The sequence below is a fragment of the Leptonotus elevatus genome, chromosome 2, assembly GCF_054856555.1.
Source record: "Leptonotus elevatus isolate MCC_2025b chromosome 2, RoL_Lele_1.0, whole genome shotgun sequence".
In the NCBI taxonomy this organism is placed as follows: Eukaryota; Metazoa; Chordata; class Actinopteri; order Syngnathiformes; family Syngnathidae; genus Leptonotus; species Leptonotus elevatus.
This window is the reverse complement of record NC_141240.1, coordinates 5,319,956-5,331,653: the sequence shown is the minus strand read 5'-3', so window position 1 is coordinate 5,331,653 and position 11,698 is coordinate 5,319,956. Positions and strand designations below refer to the sequence as shown.

General features: G+C 39.6%; 2 protein-coding genes and 1 pseudogene across 5 annotated transcripts in view; 2 read left to right on the top strand and 1 right to left on the bottom strand.

Moving 5' to 3' along the window:
• The first annotated feature begins 1,315 nt into the window (after positions 1-1,315).
• rpl31 (ribosomal protein L31) lies at positions 1,316-2,721 on the top strand. The gene is made up of 5 exons (XM_086068668.1): positions 1,316-1,384; positions 1,800-1,903; positions 2,063-2,188; positions 2,451-2,563; positions 2,641-2,721. Exons 2-5 carry the CDS (start codon positions 1,800-1,802, stop codon positions 2,670-2,672), a joined length of 375 nt encoding a protein of 124 aa, XP_085924794.1. The 5' UTR covers positions 1,316-1,384; the 3' UTR covers positions 2,673-2,721.
• Positions 2,722-4,968: 2,247 nt separating this feature from the next.
• Positions 4,969-11,698, bottom strand: part of LOC147178254 (carbohydrate sulfotransferase 10-like) — a 10,429-nt gene continuing 3,699 nt past the window's right edge. For 3 of the 4 annotated variants that reach the window (XM_086069077.1, XM_086069079.1, XM_086069078.1), the window contains 2 exons: positions 11,526-11,631; positions 4,973-5,797 (listed from right to left, as the gene is read on the bottom strand). In XM_086069077.1, coding sequence (XP_085925203.1) covers positions 5,251-5,797; positions 11,526-11,631 — 653 coding nt within the window. In that variant the 3' untranslated portion in view covers positions 4,973-5,250. Of the gene's footprint in view, positions 5,798-11,525; positions 11,632-11,698 lie in introns of all 4 variants that reach the window. The other variant, XM_086069080.1, reaches the window with a different exon arrangement.
• On the top strand, positions 9,364-11,056 carry LOC147178255 (uncharacterized; annotated as a pseudogene).

The window sequence follows — 11,698 nt, the reverse complement described above, 5'->3', positions numbered from 1 at the left end:
GGGGCAGTATGACCGCTGTAAAAGTGCAAAAATTGGCCATTCAAATAGTCATAACTCATTTGCTCATTTTAGGGCTACCAAAATCTTTTTTTTATTTGTTCTTCTCGGAGTGCTACGGTGCCAATTTTCGTATCCGTAGGTCAAATGGGACAGGGCTCCATTAAACCTCTGGCGCTACAGACCCATGCTTTTGTACTGGTGTATGACGGCTTTAAAATATATAAATTTTCACCAGGCCAGACGTGTGCGTCAATTTTGGTGAGTTTTCATGCATGTTTAGGGTCTCAAATATTCGATTTTTTACAGAGAAAAATAATTCCTACACAAACAATAGGGAACTTGCAGTGGTTGCTGCTCGGGCCCTAGTTAAAAAGTCTGGATGACAGACTTGCATCCATAGGCAAGCGATGTGGCATCTCACTATTTTTGCCATTTTGGATGCTTTTTGAAGTGTGCTTAGAGTCCCTGACGGAGACCCAGCTATTTGACACTGGGTCTTAGTCTTCGGTTGTCTCAAGATTTCATGATGCCATGCGCAGTCAAGGCATCCAGTAATGCCATTGCACCCATTCCCATTCATGTTGATTAATTCAAGGTGACACGGTTGTACCCTGTGTCTCCAAGTGAGCTTGAATTTGGAAATGGATTGAGGTTCTTTATCAACTATTCGAAAAATCCTTGGTTACCATCTTAGAGGAATTTTTCTCTTCCGCCCTCGTCTAGGGAAATTGGCTACAAGGGCCATGGGCTGTAAACATCTTGATGTTGCACACAGTCAACAACACAGGAACATCCAGATCGCTGGATAATAGGCGTGTAAACTTTAAGATTGCTATTATTCTATGTTCTTTGTTTTCTTCATGCTCACTGTGGCACACACAAAGTGTATTCAAATTTGTAGGCTGCTTCATGTATTGTTAGTTAATTCTCAACTCTTAATTTGTTTTTTTTCCCTATGCTTTTTCTACTTCTATTACTATATATTCATATTACTTAATTTGTACACAGTATAAAATAAGGCTTTCAAAAATATTTTCTGATGATTTTTTAAATCTAATATTCATTTTAGTTTAAAATTTATTTTTGTTGTTGATATTTACATGTTGTTTTGCATAATGATTAGATTGACTGAATTAACCGATTATTATCATTGTTATGTTGTCTGTTATGGAAGTTGGAAACTCGGCTTCTAAAAAAAAAAGCGCACGTTGCTGAGTGCTGACTATAAAAATAAATAGTTTTTCCCCCCTCCTGTTTTTAAGCAGGCATTAACTCGTCTACATGTTTCCTTACGAACATTTTACAAAAACGGACTTGTTTCCTTTACCCACAATGCTCGCCTTCAGGACCGTCCTTCCGACTTCCGCCTCAGCAGTCAGCTAAAGTGAGTATGTATTTCGCAAAAATACATTTCAGTAATCTCTGGCCATCCTGCGTTTAAAACACAAGAATGTAGATGCGCAAGTTATAAATGTGTACACAAGTAGCGCCCGGTGTTACGGAGATGGAATTGGTTTCGTACAGTTGATGTTAAAAGAGCATTTAAAGCGATGAACGTTAGCGGTGGATTGACCGAGTGCTTGTGCGATATGTATTAGTTTGATGTGGTGCTATTGTATGTTTACTTACCTTAAACGTTTGTTTTTCCTTCTAAAACGTTAATACTGCACGTAGTTTTACCTCGCAGTGGTCTTTGGCTTCTTTAAACATGCGCCCCTTGCCACTTCTAAAAAATGGCTACAAATGCTAAGCAAACGTCGTGACAACTTGGTTTCAAGTGTTCGTGTAATTTTCAATAGATGGCCCCGAACAAGAAAGGTGAAAAGAAAAAAGGACGTTCGGCCATCAACGAGGTGGTGACCAGAGAGTACACCATCAATATCCACAAGCGTATCCATGGAGTGTGAGTGTAACATATGAAAATACTAACGACAGACATGCACGTTTGCATAAGTACATGCGTGCCACAAATATGTTAAAGCATAAAGTACTACTCTACTTTTGTCAGTGATTTTCCCCCTCTCATGTCCTTAAGCTGATGGAGTACTTGTCTTTTTTTTAGGGGGTTCAAAAGACGGGCTCCCCGTGCCATCAAAGAAATCCGCAAGTTTGCGGTGAAGGAGATGGGTACCCCTGATGTCCGCATTGACACGCGCCTTAACAAGGCAGTGTGGAGCAAGGGGGTCCGGTAAGACATTTTGTAGTGTTAAGCCTGGAACTGAAAATTATCTATTGTTTCCACAACATATAATTCAATTGGTAAAAAATAACTTCTTGACAAGGGAAGCAGAACACTTGATTACTTGGTGTCCTTGTAGTTGTCTCCGTTCTTGTTATATGGTATACTTATCACATCATGTAAAATGCTTTATGGGAATTGTTTACAGCAGAGAACCTCCTGGCCATAGTTCTAGCAGAACATAATTTGTAACTATCATTTGTTTGTACAGGAACGTTCCATACAGACTGCGTGTTCGCCTGTCAAGAAAAAGGAACGAAGACGAGGATTCCCCTAATAAACTATACACGTTGGTGACATATGTACCTGTCACAACATGCAAAGGTGAGCACGCCTTTGGCTCATTCACCTGTAGTTTGGCTTAACAGTTGAGTTGACCTCCGTGCTTTTTTCTCCTACAGGTCTGCAGACAGTCAATGTTGACGAAAATTAAATTTGAGAGTGGAGTAAACCTCCAATAAAAGGAGTTCTTGTTCGAGCTACATGACCTTTGTTTTCTTTTGCGCTTAAATCTTTAAAATTATCTCAGTTTTGTACACTTTAAAAAGAGAATTGTCGAACCAATTTAAGATTACAACTTAAATTAATTCATTCTCATTCAGTTCTTTCAACTTAATATAGTCACCTGAATTAAGTAAATCCAAAGTGACTCCAATCCAAAGTATTAAGTTTAATGAATTCATAATTAAACTTAATATTCACTTTCGACTAACCTAATTCAATCCTGTTATCAATTGAAGCATTTTTTTAAAGTTGGTCAACAACTTAATTTGTAATATTGAATTGGTTCAATAATTGTCTTTTTAGAGTGTAGGGTGTTAAATATTGCTTAACAATATTAGGTACAAAATATTGCCACTTAAAATTAGCGTTGTTCCGATATCGGGAGAGGTCTGATACTGCAAAAAAACAACAGTGGCATTGGCAAGTAGTAGCCGATTCCATTGTTTACAACACTAATATAGGACTTTGGATGCAGCATCTTGTGTCTTGCATGACATTCATTGATGTGTGGCGTGTCACTCCATGCCAAGCCAAGATATCTTATTGGCCTTTGAAAGCTCTGTACCAATGGCAGGGCAGCTTTTTCATGTTGTAAAATAAAAACCTTGTTATCGGTACGCCGGTACTGCAAAACTAGATATAAATTGTATCGGGGGCCAAAAAACGGTATCGGAACAACACTACTTAAAATCATGGGAAATATAACCTCAATAATTTAGGTGCCTTAAGAATTCATTATTTTTGTGTAAGTGTGTACAGGATTGCAGTACACTGTCCCAAATTACTATGCAAATGTTTTAATCAAAATTTGATAGTCTATTAATGGCTCAGCATAACCTTTGAGTTAACTGTTAGAAAACAACTTGATTTTTTTCTCTCCCAAAAATTTAAAATGTTTATTAAATTGTACTGGTCCAAATTATTATCAATAGTTTCACATTTTCTAGGTTGTAAAGAACTGGAATTTGCAGCAGTAGGATGGTTGTATTTGCTGTAATGAAAAGCGATTTTCAATCCAAAATATCCTAACAGGTGAAGTTGCATTTTAACAAAGGGCCCAGCAGCTTTGCAAGTCTTGCATTACTTGAACTTGAGTTTTTGCAGATTCTTGCTTGAATTTATTTGAAGCTGCTGTTTGGATGTGAACTGTCTTCCGCCCTCATAGATCTTTGCTTGAGGAGGCTCCAAAAGGTTGTGAACAGGGTTGAAGCGGGGTCAGGGCAGCATGTGGGCCACATCATGAGTTTCTCCCCTTTTTAGGCCCATGGTAGCCAATGATTGGAGCATGAGGTTGTTCACTGAAGAGTGCTGTACAGCTATGGATGGTGAAGATGGAGTCAGTATTATATGTTTGGTGGATGGACACCCTGTCCCAACAAGGCTGCAATAGTCAGCAAGGAGGTATTGCTGTCATGTTTTGAAGCAGAATCATGGGGAGAGAGCCCTTCAAGGTGGGAAAATAGCCTCTGAAACGTATGTCTTCCATGGTACAAAATGAAAACCAGAACTAAGTCATCTTCATGCATGACAATGTGCCGTCTTAGGCTGCAACAAATTGCTCTGCATAATGGATATCAAAGGGAAGAAACTAATGAGCAACATACAAAAAAAGAATGGTCCAATTATAAACAACAAAAAAGGTCCTACATTAAAATGTAACAATCTATTAAATTATGATTGAAATAGCTTTTGATTTCAGAAAATGCAACCTAATGCTGAAAATTTCCCAAATAACTATTTTCAGTTCTTTATATTTAAATACTGCATAATAATTTGGAACTAATTTTTTTTTATTTATTTATTTGTGAAAACAATATAAATGATTGAGAGGATTGTTTAAAGAGCATTCAAACTTTCTCTCATGACCTGAAAATGATGCTGAGAGCCATTAAAAATATAATTTGCACATTTGGAGTGACTTGTAAATATGCATACAGTACAATTATATGTATTACATTGAATGCCATAACAGTGTGGAACAATCCAAACGTTTTTAATTTTATGTGGCCAAATGCATTTGAAAAATCACTCCTTGCTGTGAACAATAACAGAACGTGTTATAATACATATTTTTATAAACAAAGTACATTCTAAATGTTAAATATGTTAGGTATAAAGACCTCAAAAAAGTTTTAAGTGAATTCTAAAGACTTCATCGTAAAAAAGTGAAGTACTTTGTACCTTTTTGTATAAAAGCCAATATTTAAGTCAAGAAGACCTTTTTCATAAGACCTTTATTATTAAACATTATGAAAAAAAAAAAAAAACACTTCCCCCAAAAAGTTTGCAACACTATTTTGTATGTTTGAGACGGTGTTGTCGCCAGCTGCTGACTTTACCATAACATTTAAAATCAACTACTGGTTAATCAGTAAAGTAACAATGACTTTCTCCATTTTTAAGCAACACTGCTGATTATGCCATGGCCAGAGGAGCTTGTATTAAGTCATTTCCTGCCACTGTAAATATATCCCCCCAAAAATTGCATATGTCCTCTTCTAAGCATTTCAGTTGAGTAGAAAGTCAGGTGTTGGGTATCCAAATAAAAAGAAGTCGCCCCGATAGCGTGCATAGAGGCGTCGGATGTCCCACTTGCTGATTCCTGAGAAGTAGCGCTCCACCTTGGTCTTGTTGTAGCGTGTGACGCCAGGAGAGATGGCCAAGGAGGACTCCAGCTGCTCAATACCTGCTCTCATCAGAATATGGGCGGCATCTTGCTGCAACGTCTCTAGGTGGCCTATTACATTGTAGTGGATGTCGCACGGCGCGCACAATTCCACGTAGGTTGCCCAGTGGAGGATGTGCTGGCCGAATTGCCAGTCCATGGCCTTCCGGCCGCGCTCGTCCCCCAGGTAACGAACAAACTCATCAAAGACTAAACCAATATCAGCCAGGTAGGGAAAACCTTTCCTGTATTTGTGGAGGATGGCAGGTCCAATGGTGTACTTGTACCAAGGTTCGGAGGGTTTGTTAAACAGGAACTTGTCCTTAAATGTGGAAATGAGACGCTCAAATGGATCCCTCACCATGAAAAACTTGAAGTAATGTTTTAATCTGTTGAACATAGTACGCATTTGTGAATATAATGTCAAGACAAAAATATATATATTTACAATAATTTCTATGCAGCCACAGTTCCGTTTCTCTTTTGGTCATTGGATATTACGTTTGGAAACATATTAAAAATAGAAAAACAACTTATTTGGTTTTAGTTTTAAAATAGATTGAAATACAGCTTGATTTTTGTTTTGGATTGCCGGAAGTTGTCACCGCGAGCACTTCTCATACTGGCCAAGAGATGGCGACAGCGTGGCGTTCGAAAAGGATGTGTTCTTTATTCTGTAATGCTCCATCAACATTCGAAATTCCACAAACGCTAAGTACACACTGTTGGTTAACCTTTGTTGAAAGAAAATAACATTTATTATTATTTGTTTTTGTTTTTTTAAACAAGCAAAAAAAAAAAAAATATATATATATATATACATATACATATACGTATATCCATCCATTTTCTTAACCGCTTGTCCCCACAGGGGTCGCGGGTGGCGCTGGAGCCTATCCCAGCTGTCTTCGGGCAGTAGGCGGGGTACACCCTGAACTGGTTGCCAGCCAGTCGCAGGGCATATATATATATATATTTTTTTTTTAACACAAATCATGAAACAGTCTTGGTCAAAAAATGCCCCTTGAGACAGAACATAATTTGACTATAGAAAAATGTTCAAGGTGTGTCGATTACCATCACAAATATCTTCAAACTTTTCTGACATATTCTCGACTATCACTTTAAGTTTGGTATAGACTGCTTTCTCAGGGTTTGACTCGCACGTTTGTAGCATGTCAAAACAATGGCCAAAAATGCTTCCCCCAAGTTCAATCTTCATGATGTCTTATTTTGCTTAAAAGACAAAGATAAGGAAATGAGAAGTATTAAGAAGTTCACATTTGAAGAAGTATATTGACTGAGAATTAAAGGAGAAAAAAAAATAGTTCAACATTCTTCCTTCCGGTTTTGAGTGCAAAAGGCTTGGTAGCAACAATGATGTTTCACTGTTTGTTTGTTTTTTCCTAACCCATTGGGCATTAAATTATCTTGAGAATTTAGACTTGTGCTTCACTCTTATGTTTTAACAGAGTGGCTCTTGAGCAATTTGAATGCATGTTCTCCAAAAATCATTTGATCAGGTGTTGTGAAAGCATTGTTGAGATTTATTTTTATTATTGTACTACCAAAATATTTTTGTCCAGGTCTGGTTTGTGAGTTGTCCTGCCATTTTTACCTAAAATGCCTAAAAAAAAGATACACCCAAAGTAAATTTGAGGCTGTTTTTGGAGTATCAGCATAATTTTGATCTCTTTTTTAAGATAACACTTTGAATTTTCCTCCCCAACAGTTAGAACATATTAAAGCGCTACTGGAAGTTTGAATAAAAAAAAAAACATTTTATGTTAGTCTATTTTTATTATTATTGTTTTTATTTTCTTATTTTTCCCCAAATCTGACTTGGAAATTAATGTAGCAGTATGGTGGACTGGAAAACGCAATAGGCTCACAGCTTGAAGTCTTCCCTAGTTCCAGTTCAAATTGGACAATAATACTACAGAAAAGTAACATTTTTACACAGGCTTTTCCAAACCACAATTTAAAAGTAATGTCAGATTTTTTTAATTTTTTTATTATTATTATACTCGCAGTAAATGACGGGGACCCTACCAGCGATTATCTCCACGTGTGTACGTACCGTTTGTGGAATTTTCCTGGAGATGGTCCAGAGGCGGTTCTGGCTAGATTTGCGCCCTGGGCGAAATATTCCCCGCCCCATCTACACCCCACCCGGCCCCTCAAAAAATGGACTTGCCACTAAACCCTGCCACCAACGCAACAATTGATACATCGCACCCGGCTACAGAAATAAATTACAGGGGCGTGGGGGGCACGTCTTCAACCTAACTCTTCAGGCTGAACAGTGGCGTTGTGACAAGTGCTCTGAAATATTTTCTGTCACTTAAAAGCAGCAGTTCACCATGAAATCTAAAAGACAAACGAAAAACAATGGTCCAGTTCTGTGTGCATTTATTTAACTCAAAAGTGAATTAGCAACAAAGCTGAATGGCATTTCTTTAGACAACTATGTCCGAAGGAATGACTCTGCGACCCAGCCCCTTTTATCTGCGAGTGGCGAGCAGTTGCCTTCCTTCGCTGGTTGGATTTAAGGCTGTACGATACAGACAAAATTTACCGGAAGTGGTCACTGCGACAATTCATCATACTGGCCAGGAGATGGCGATATCGTGCCGTCCGAATATCGTCTTCTGTATGACCATCTCCAGCCAAAATTCCACAAACGGTAACCACACGTGGAGATCATTTCTGGTACCCGTCTTTTAATGCAAGTATAACAACAACAACAATAATAATAATAAACCAACGAAACTCAGACATTGCTTTTAAAATTGTGGTTTAGAAAAACCTGTGTAAAATACTCATTTTGTGTTATTGTAAAATTTGAACTGTTCCTTAGTCCTCCATGCAAGCCAACAAGTTTTCTTTGTGTTTTAAGAAAAACAAGAAATCATGGAGGGAAAAAAGAGAGCATTTTTTTTGCCCATTTTCTGACAAACTGCAAACTAAAACCCTGCTGCGAGTAAAACCCTGAGAATGCAGCCATTGCCTAGTGATAGTCGAGAATATGTCAGAAATGTATCCCAAATGACCTCTTACCTTTGAAGATATCTGTGATGCTCACAGACACACGTCCCTAGCTAGCTCCCATGGTGCTTGTTTACTTTAACCTGGTCACTATTGAATGGTTTTTAGAATCAATTATTCTACCAATTGTTCCATTGAATAATCCGATAATCTGATAAAATTGTATTTGACATTTACAAGAGAGAGTCTAATGTAGCCGCAAGGGGGCACAAGCCAGTGTCTTCTTGTGCCGGTCCCAAACCCGGATAAATACAGAGGGTTGTGTCAGGAAGGGCATCAAACGTAAAACTTTGGCCAAATCAAACATGCGAATCAAATATATGACTTCCATACCGGATCGATCGAGGCCCGGGTTAACAACAACTGTTGACCTACAGGGTGCCGGTGGAAACTGGACTACTGTTGGTCAAAGAAGGAGAGGAAGAAGGTGTGTTTGTAGGAGGAAAGAGAAGAGGAACACCAAGAGTCTAGGACTGAGAGTAGGGACTTTGAATGGTGGAACTATGACAGGAAAAGGTAGAGAGCTGGTTGACATGATGCAGAGGAGGAAGGTGGACGTATTGTGTGTTCAGGAGACCAGGTGGAAAGGGAGCAAAGCTAGAAGTTTAGGAGCAGGGTTCAAATTGTTCTATCATGGTGTAGATATGAAGTAGGAGTTATCGTGAAGGAGGAGTTTCTTAGGAACGTCCTGGGGGTAAAAAGAGTGTCAGATAGAGTGATGAGCTTGAAGCTAGGAATAGAAGGTGTGATGATCAATATTGTTAGTGGGTATGCGCCACAGGTAGGATGTGAGCTGGAGGAGAAGGAGAACTTTTGGTTGGACTTTGATCAAATGATGCAGAGCATCCCTAGAAGTGAGAGAGTTGTCATTGGTGCAGACTTCAATGGGCATGTTGGTGCAGGAAATAGATGTGATGAGGAGGTGATGGGCAAGTTTGGTATCCAGGAGAGGAACGCAGAAGGACACATGGTGGTTGACTTTGCAAAAATAATGGAAATGGCTGTCGTGAATACTTTCTTCCAGAAGAGGCAGGAACATAGGGTGACCTACAAGAGTGGAGGTAGTACACAGGTAGACTACATCTTGTGTAGACGGTGTAATCTGAAGGAGATCAGCGACTGCAAAGTAGTGGTAGGTGAGAGTGTAGCCGGACAGCATAGGATGGTAGTGTGTAGGATGACTCTGGTGGTGAGGAAGACAAAGACGGCAAAGGCAGAGCAGAGGACGAAATGGTGGAAGCTGAAAAAGGAAGAGTGTTGAAAACTTTCAGGAAGGAGTTGAGACAGGCCCTGGATGGTCAAGAGATGCTTCCAGATGACTGGACAACTACAGCAAATGTGATCAGGGAGACATGTAGGACAGTTCTTGGTGTGTCATCTGGAAGGAAAGGAGATAAGGAAACTTGGTGGTGGAATGAGGAGGTGCAGAAGTGGATCCAGAGAAAGAGGTTAGCTAAGAAGAAGTGGGACACAGAGGACTGAAGAAAGTAGACAGGAGTACAGGGAAATGCAGTGTAGGGGAAAAGTAGAAGTGGAAAAGGCCAAAAAAGGGGCTTACAATGACTTGTTTGTTAGGTTAGACAGTAAGGAGGTTGAGACTGATCTATACAGGTTTGCAAGACAAAGAGACAGAGATGGGAATGACATGCAGCAGGTTAAGGTAATAAAGGATAGGGATGGAAGTGTGTCACAGATGCCAGTAGTGTGATGGGAAGATGGAAAGAGTACTTTGAAGAGTTGATGGATGAGGAAAATGAGAGAGAAAAAATAATAGAAGAGGTGACTGGACTAGGAAGTAGAAAAGATTAGTAAGGATGAAGTGAGAAGGGCATTGAAGAGGATGAAGTTTGGAAAGGCACTCGGTCCTGATGATAAACCTGTGGAGGTATGGAAGCGTCCAGGAGAGGTAGCAGTAGAATTTCTGACTGGGTTGTTCAACAGAATCTTAGATAGTGAGAAGATGCCTGAGGAATGGAGGAGAAGTGTGCTGGTGCCCATTTTTAAGAACAAGGGAGACGTGCAGAGTTGTGGCAACTACAGAGGAATAAAGCTGATGAGCCACACAATGAAGCGATGGGAAAGAGTAGTTGAAGCTAGACTGAGGGCAGAGGTGAACATTTGTAAGCAGCAGTATGGTTTCATGTTTATGTATTTAGGGTCAACAGTCCAGAGCAATGAAGAGTGTGCAGGTAGGCTGGAACGGGTGGAGAAAAGTGTCAGGTGTGATGGAACAGTTTCAGCTAAAATGAAAGGAAAGGTTTATAAAACTGTGGTGAGAACCAGCTATGTTGTTTGGTCTGGAGACAGTGCCACTGAGGAAAAGACAGGAGGCAGAGCTGGAGGTGCCAGAGATGAAGATGCTGAGGTTCTCTTTGAGAGTGACCAGGATGGATAGAATCCGGAATGAGTACATCAGAGGGACAGCACGTTAGAGGCTTTGGAGATAGTCAGAAAGGCCAGACTGAGATGGTTTGGACATGTCTAAAGGAGAGATAGTGAGGACATGAAGGTAGTTGGTGGGAGAGCAGAGGATGCAGAGGACAGGGTTAGATGGAGGCAACTGATTCGCTGTGGCGACCCCTGAAGGGAAAAGCCGAAAGGAAAAGAAGATTTACAAGAGAGTCTGTGGAAAAATTAAAATGAAGAAAGAGTAGTAGTAGTAGTAGTTGCAGTAGAAAAATAAGTAACTAGGCTAGCTGTTTACTTATCTGGCTACATTGTGGTTGCAAACAAATGTTTTATTTTTCCATACAAACACTCAACACAACCGATGGCTCGACTATTTGTGTGCGGAAACAGTCAGCTTTCGTGAGCATTCTAATTGGCTCGTTTCGTTTCACGATGCTGTTGTAGCTGTTGTTTGAGCGGGTTGAAAATTCTTTACGAGAAAAAATACACCTCACATCACAGATACTCTCAGGATGTTTTTTCCAGACATCTGGTAATCTGACCTTTGTGGATTTAAATTGGACATCTACAATCTGGTCTGGTCAAATTTTGGCTTGATTATGTGTTACACGCAAATCGTGATCTATTGTGGTAATTACGGCAAAGTTGACTGTGATTCACCTGTGTGTAACTTCCTGTGATGACAGTGATGAGAGGCGGGGCAGGCCGTTCTTCTCATGGTCAAGAATTAGATCCTCTGGGATCTCCTCTACATTGGAAAAGGCTCCTGCCAACAACAGTACGTTAAGTACAAAAAACATTTCAGAATGCTGCTAACATATGCTGTTAGTATA

What these genes read in the sequence shown, in the direction of transcription:
- rpl31 (XM_086068668.1), top strand. Translation starts at nt 1,800, where the DNA reads ATGGCCCCGAACAAGAAAGGTGAAAAGAAAAAAGGACGTTCGGCCATC. An exon ending in CACAAGCGTATCCATGGAGT is followed by an intron (nt 1,904 to 2,062) that starts GTGAGTGTAACA and finishes TCTTTTTTTTAG; the next exon opens with GGGGTTCAAAAGACGGGCTC. An exon ending in GTGTGGAGCAAGGGGGTCCG is followed by an intron (nt 2,189 to 2,450) that starts GTAAGACATTTT and finishes TTGTTTGTACAG; the next exon opens with GAACGTTCCATACAGACTGC.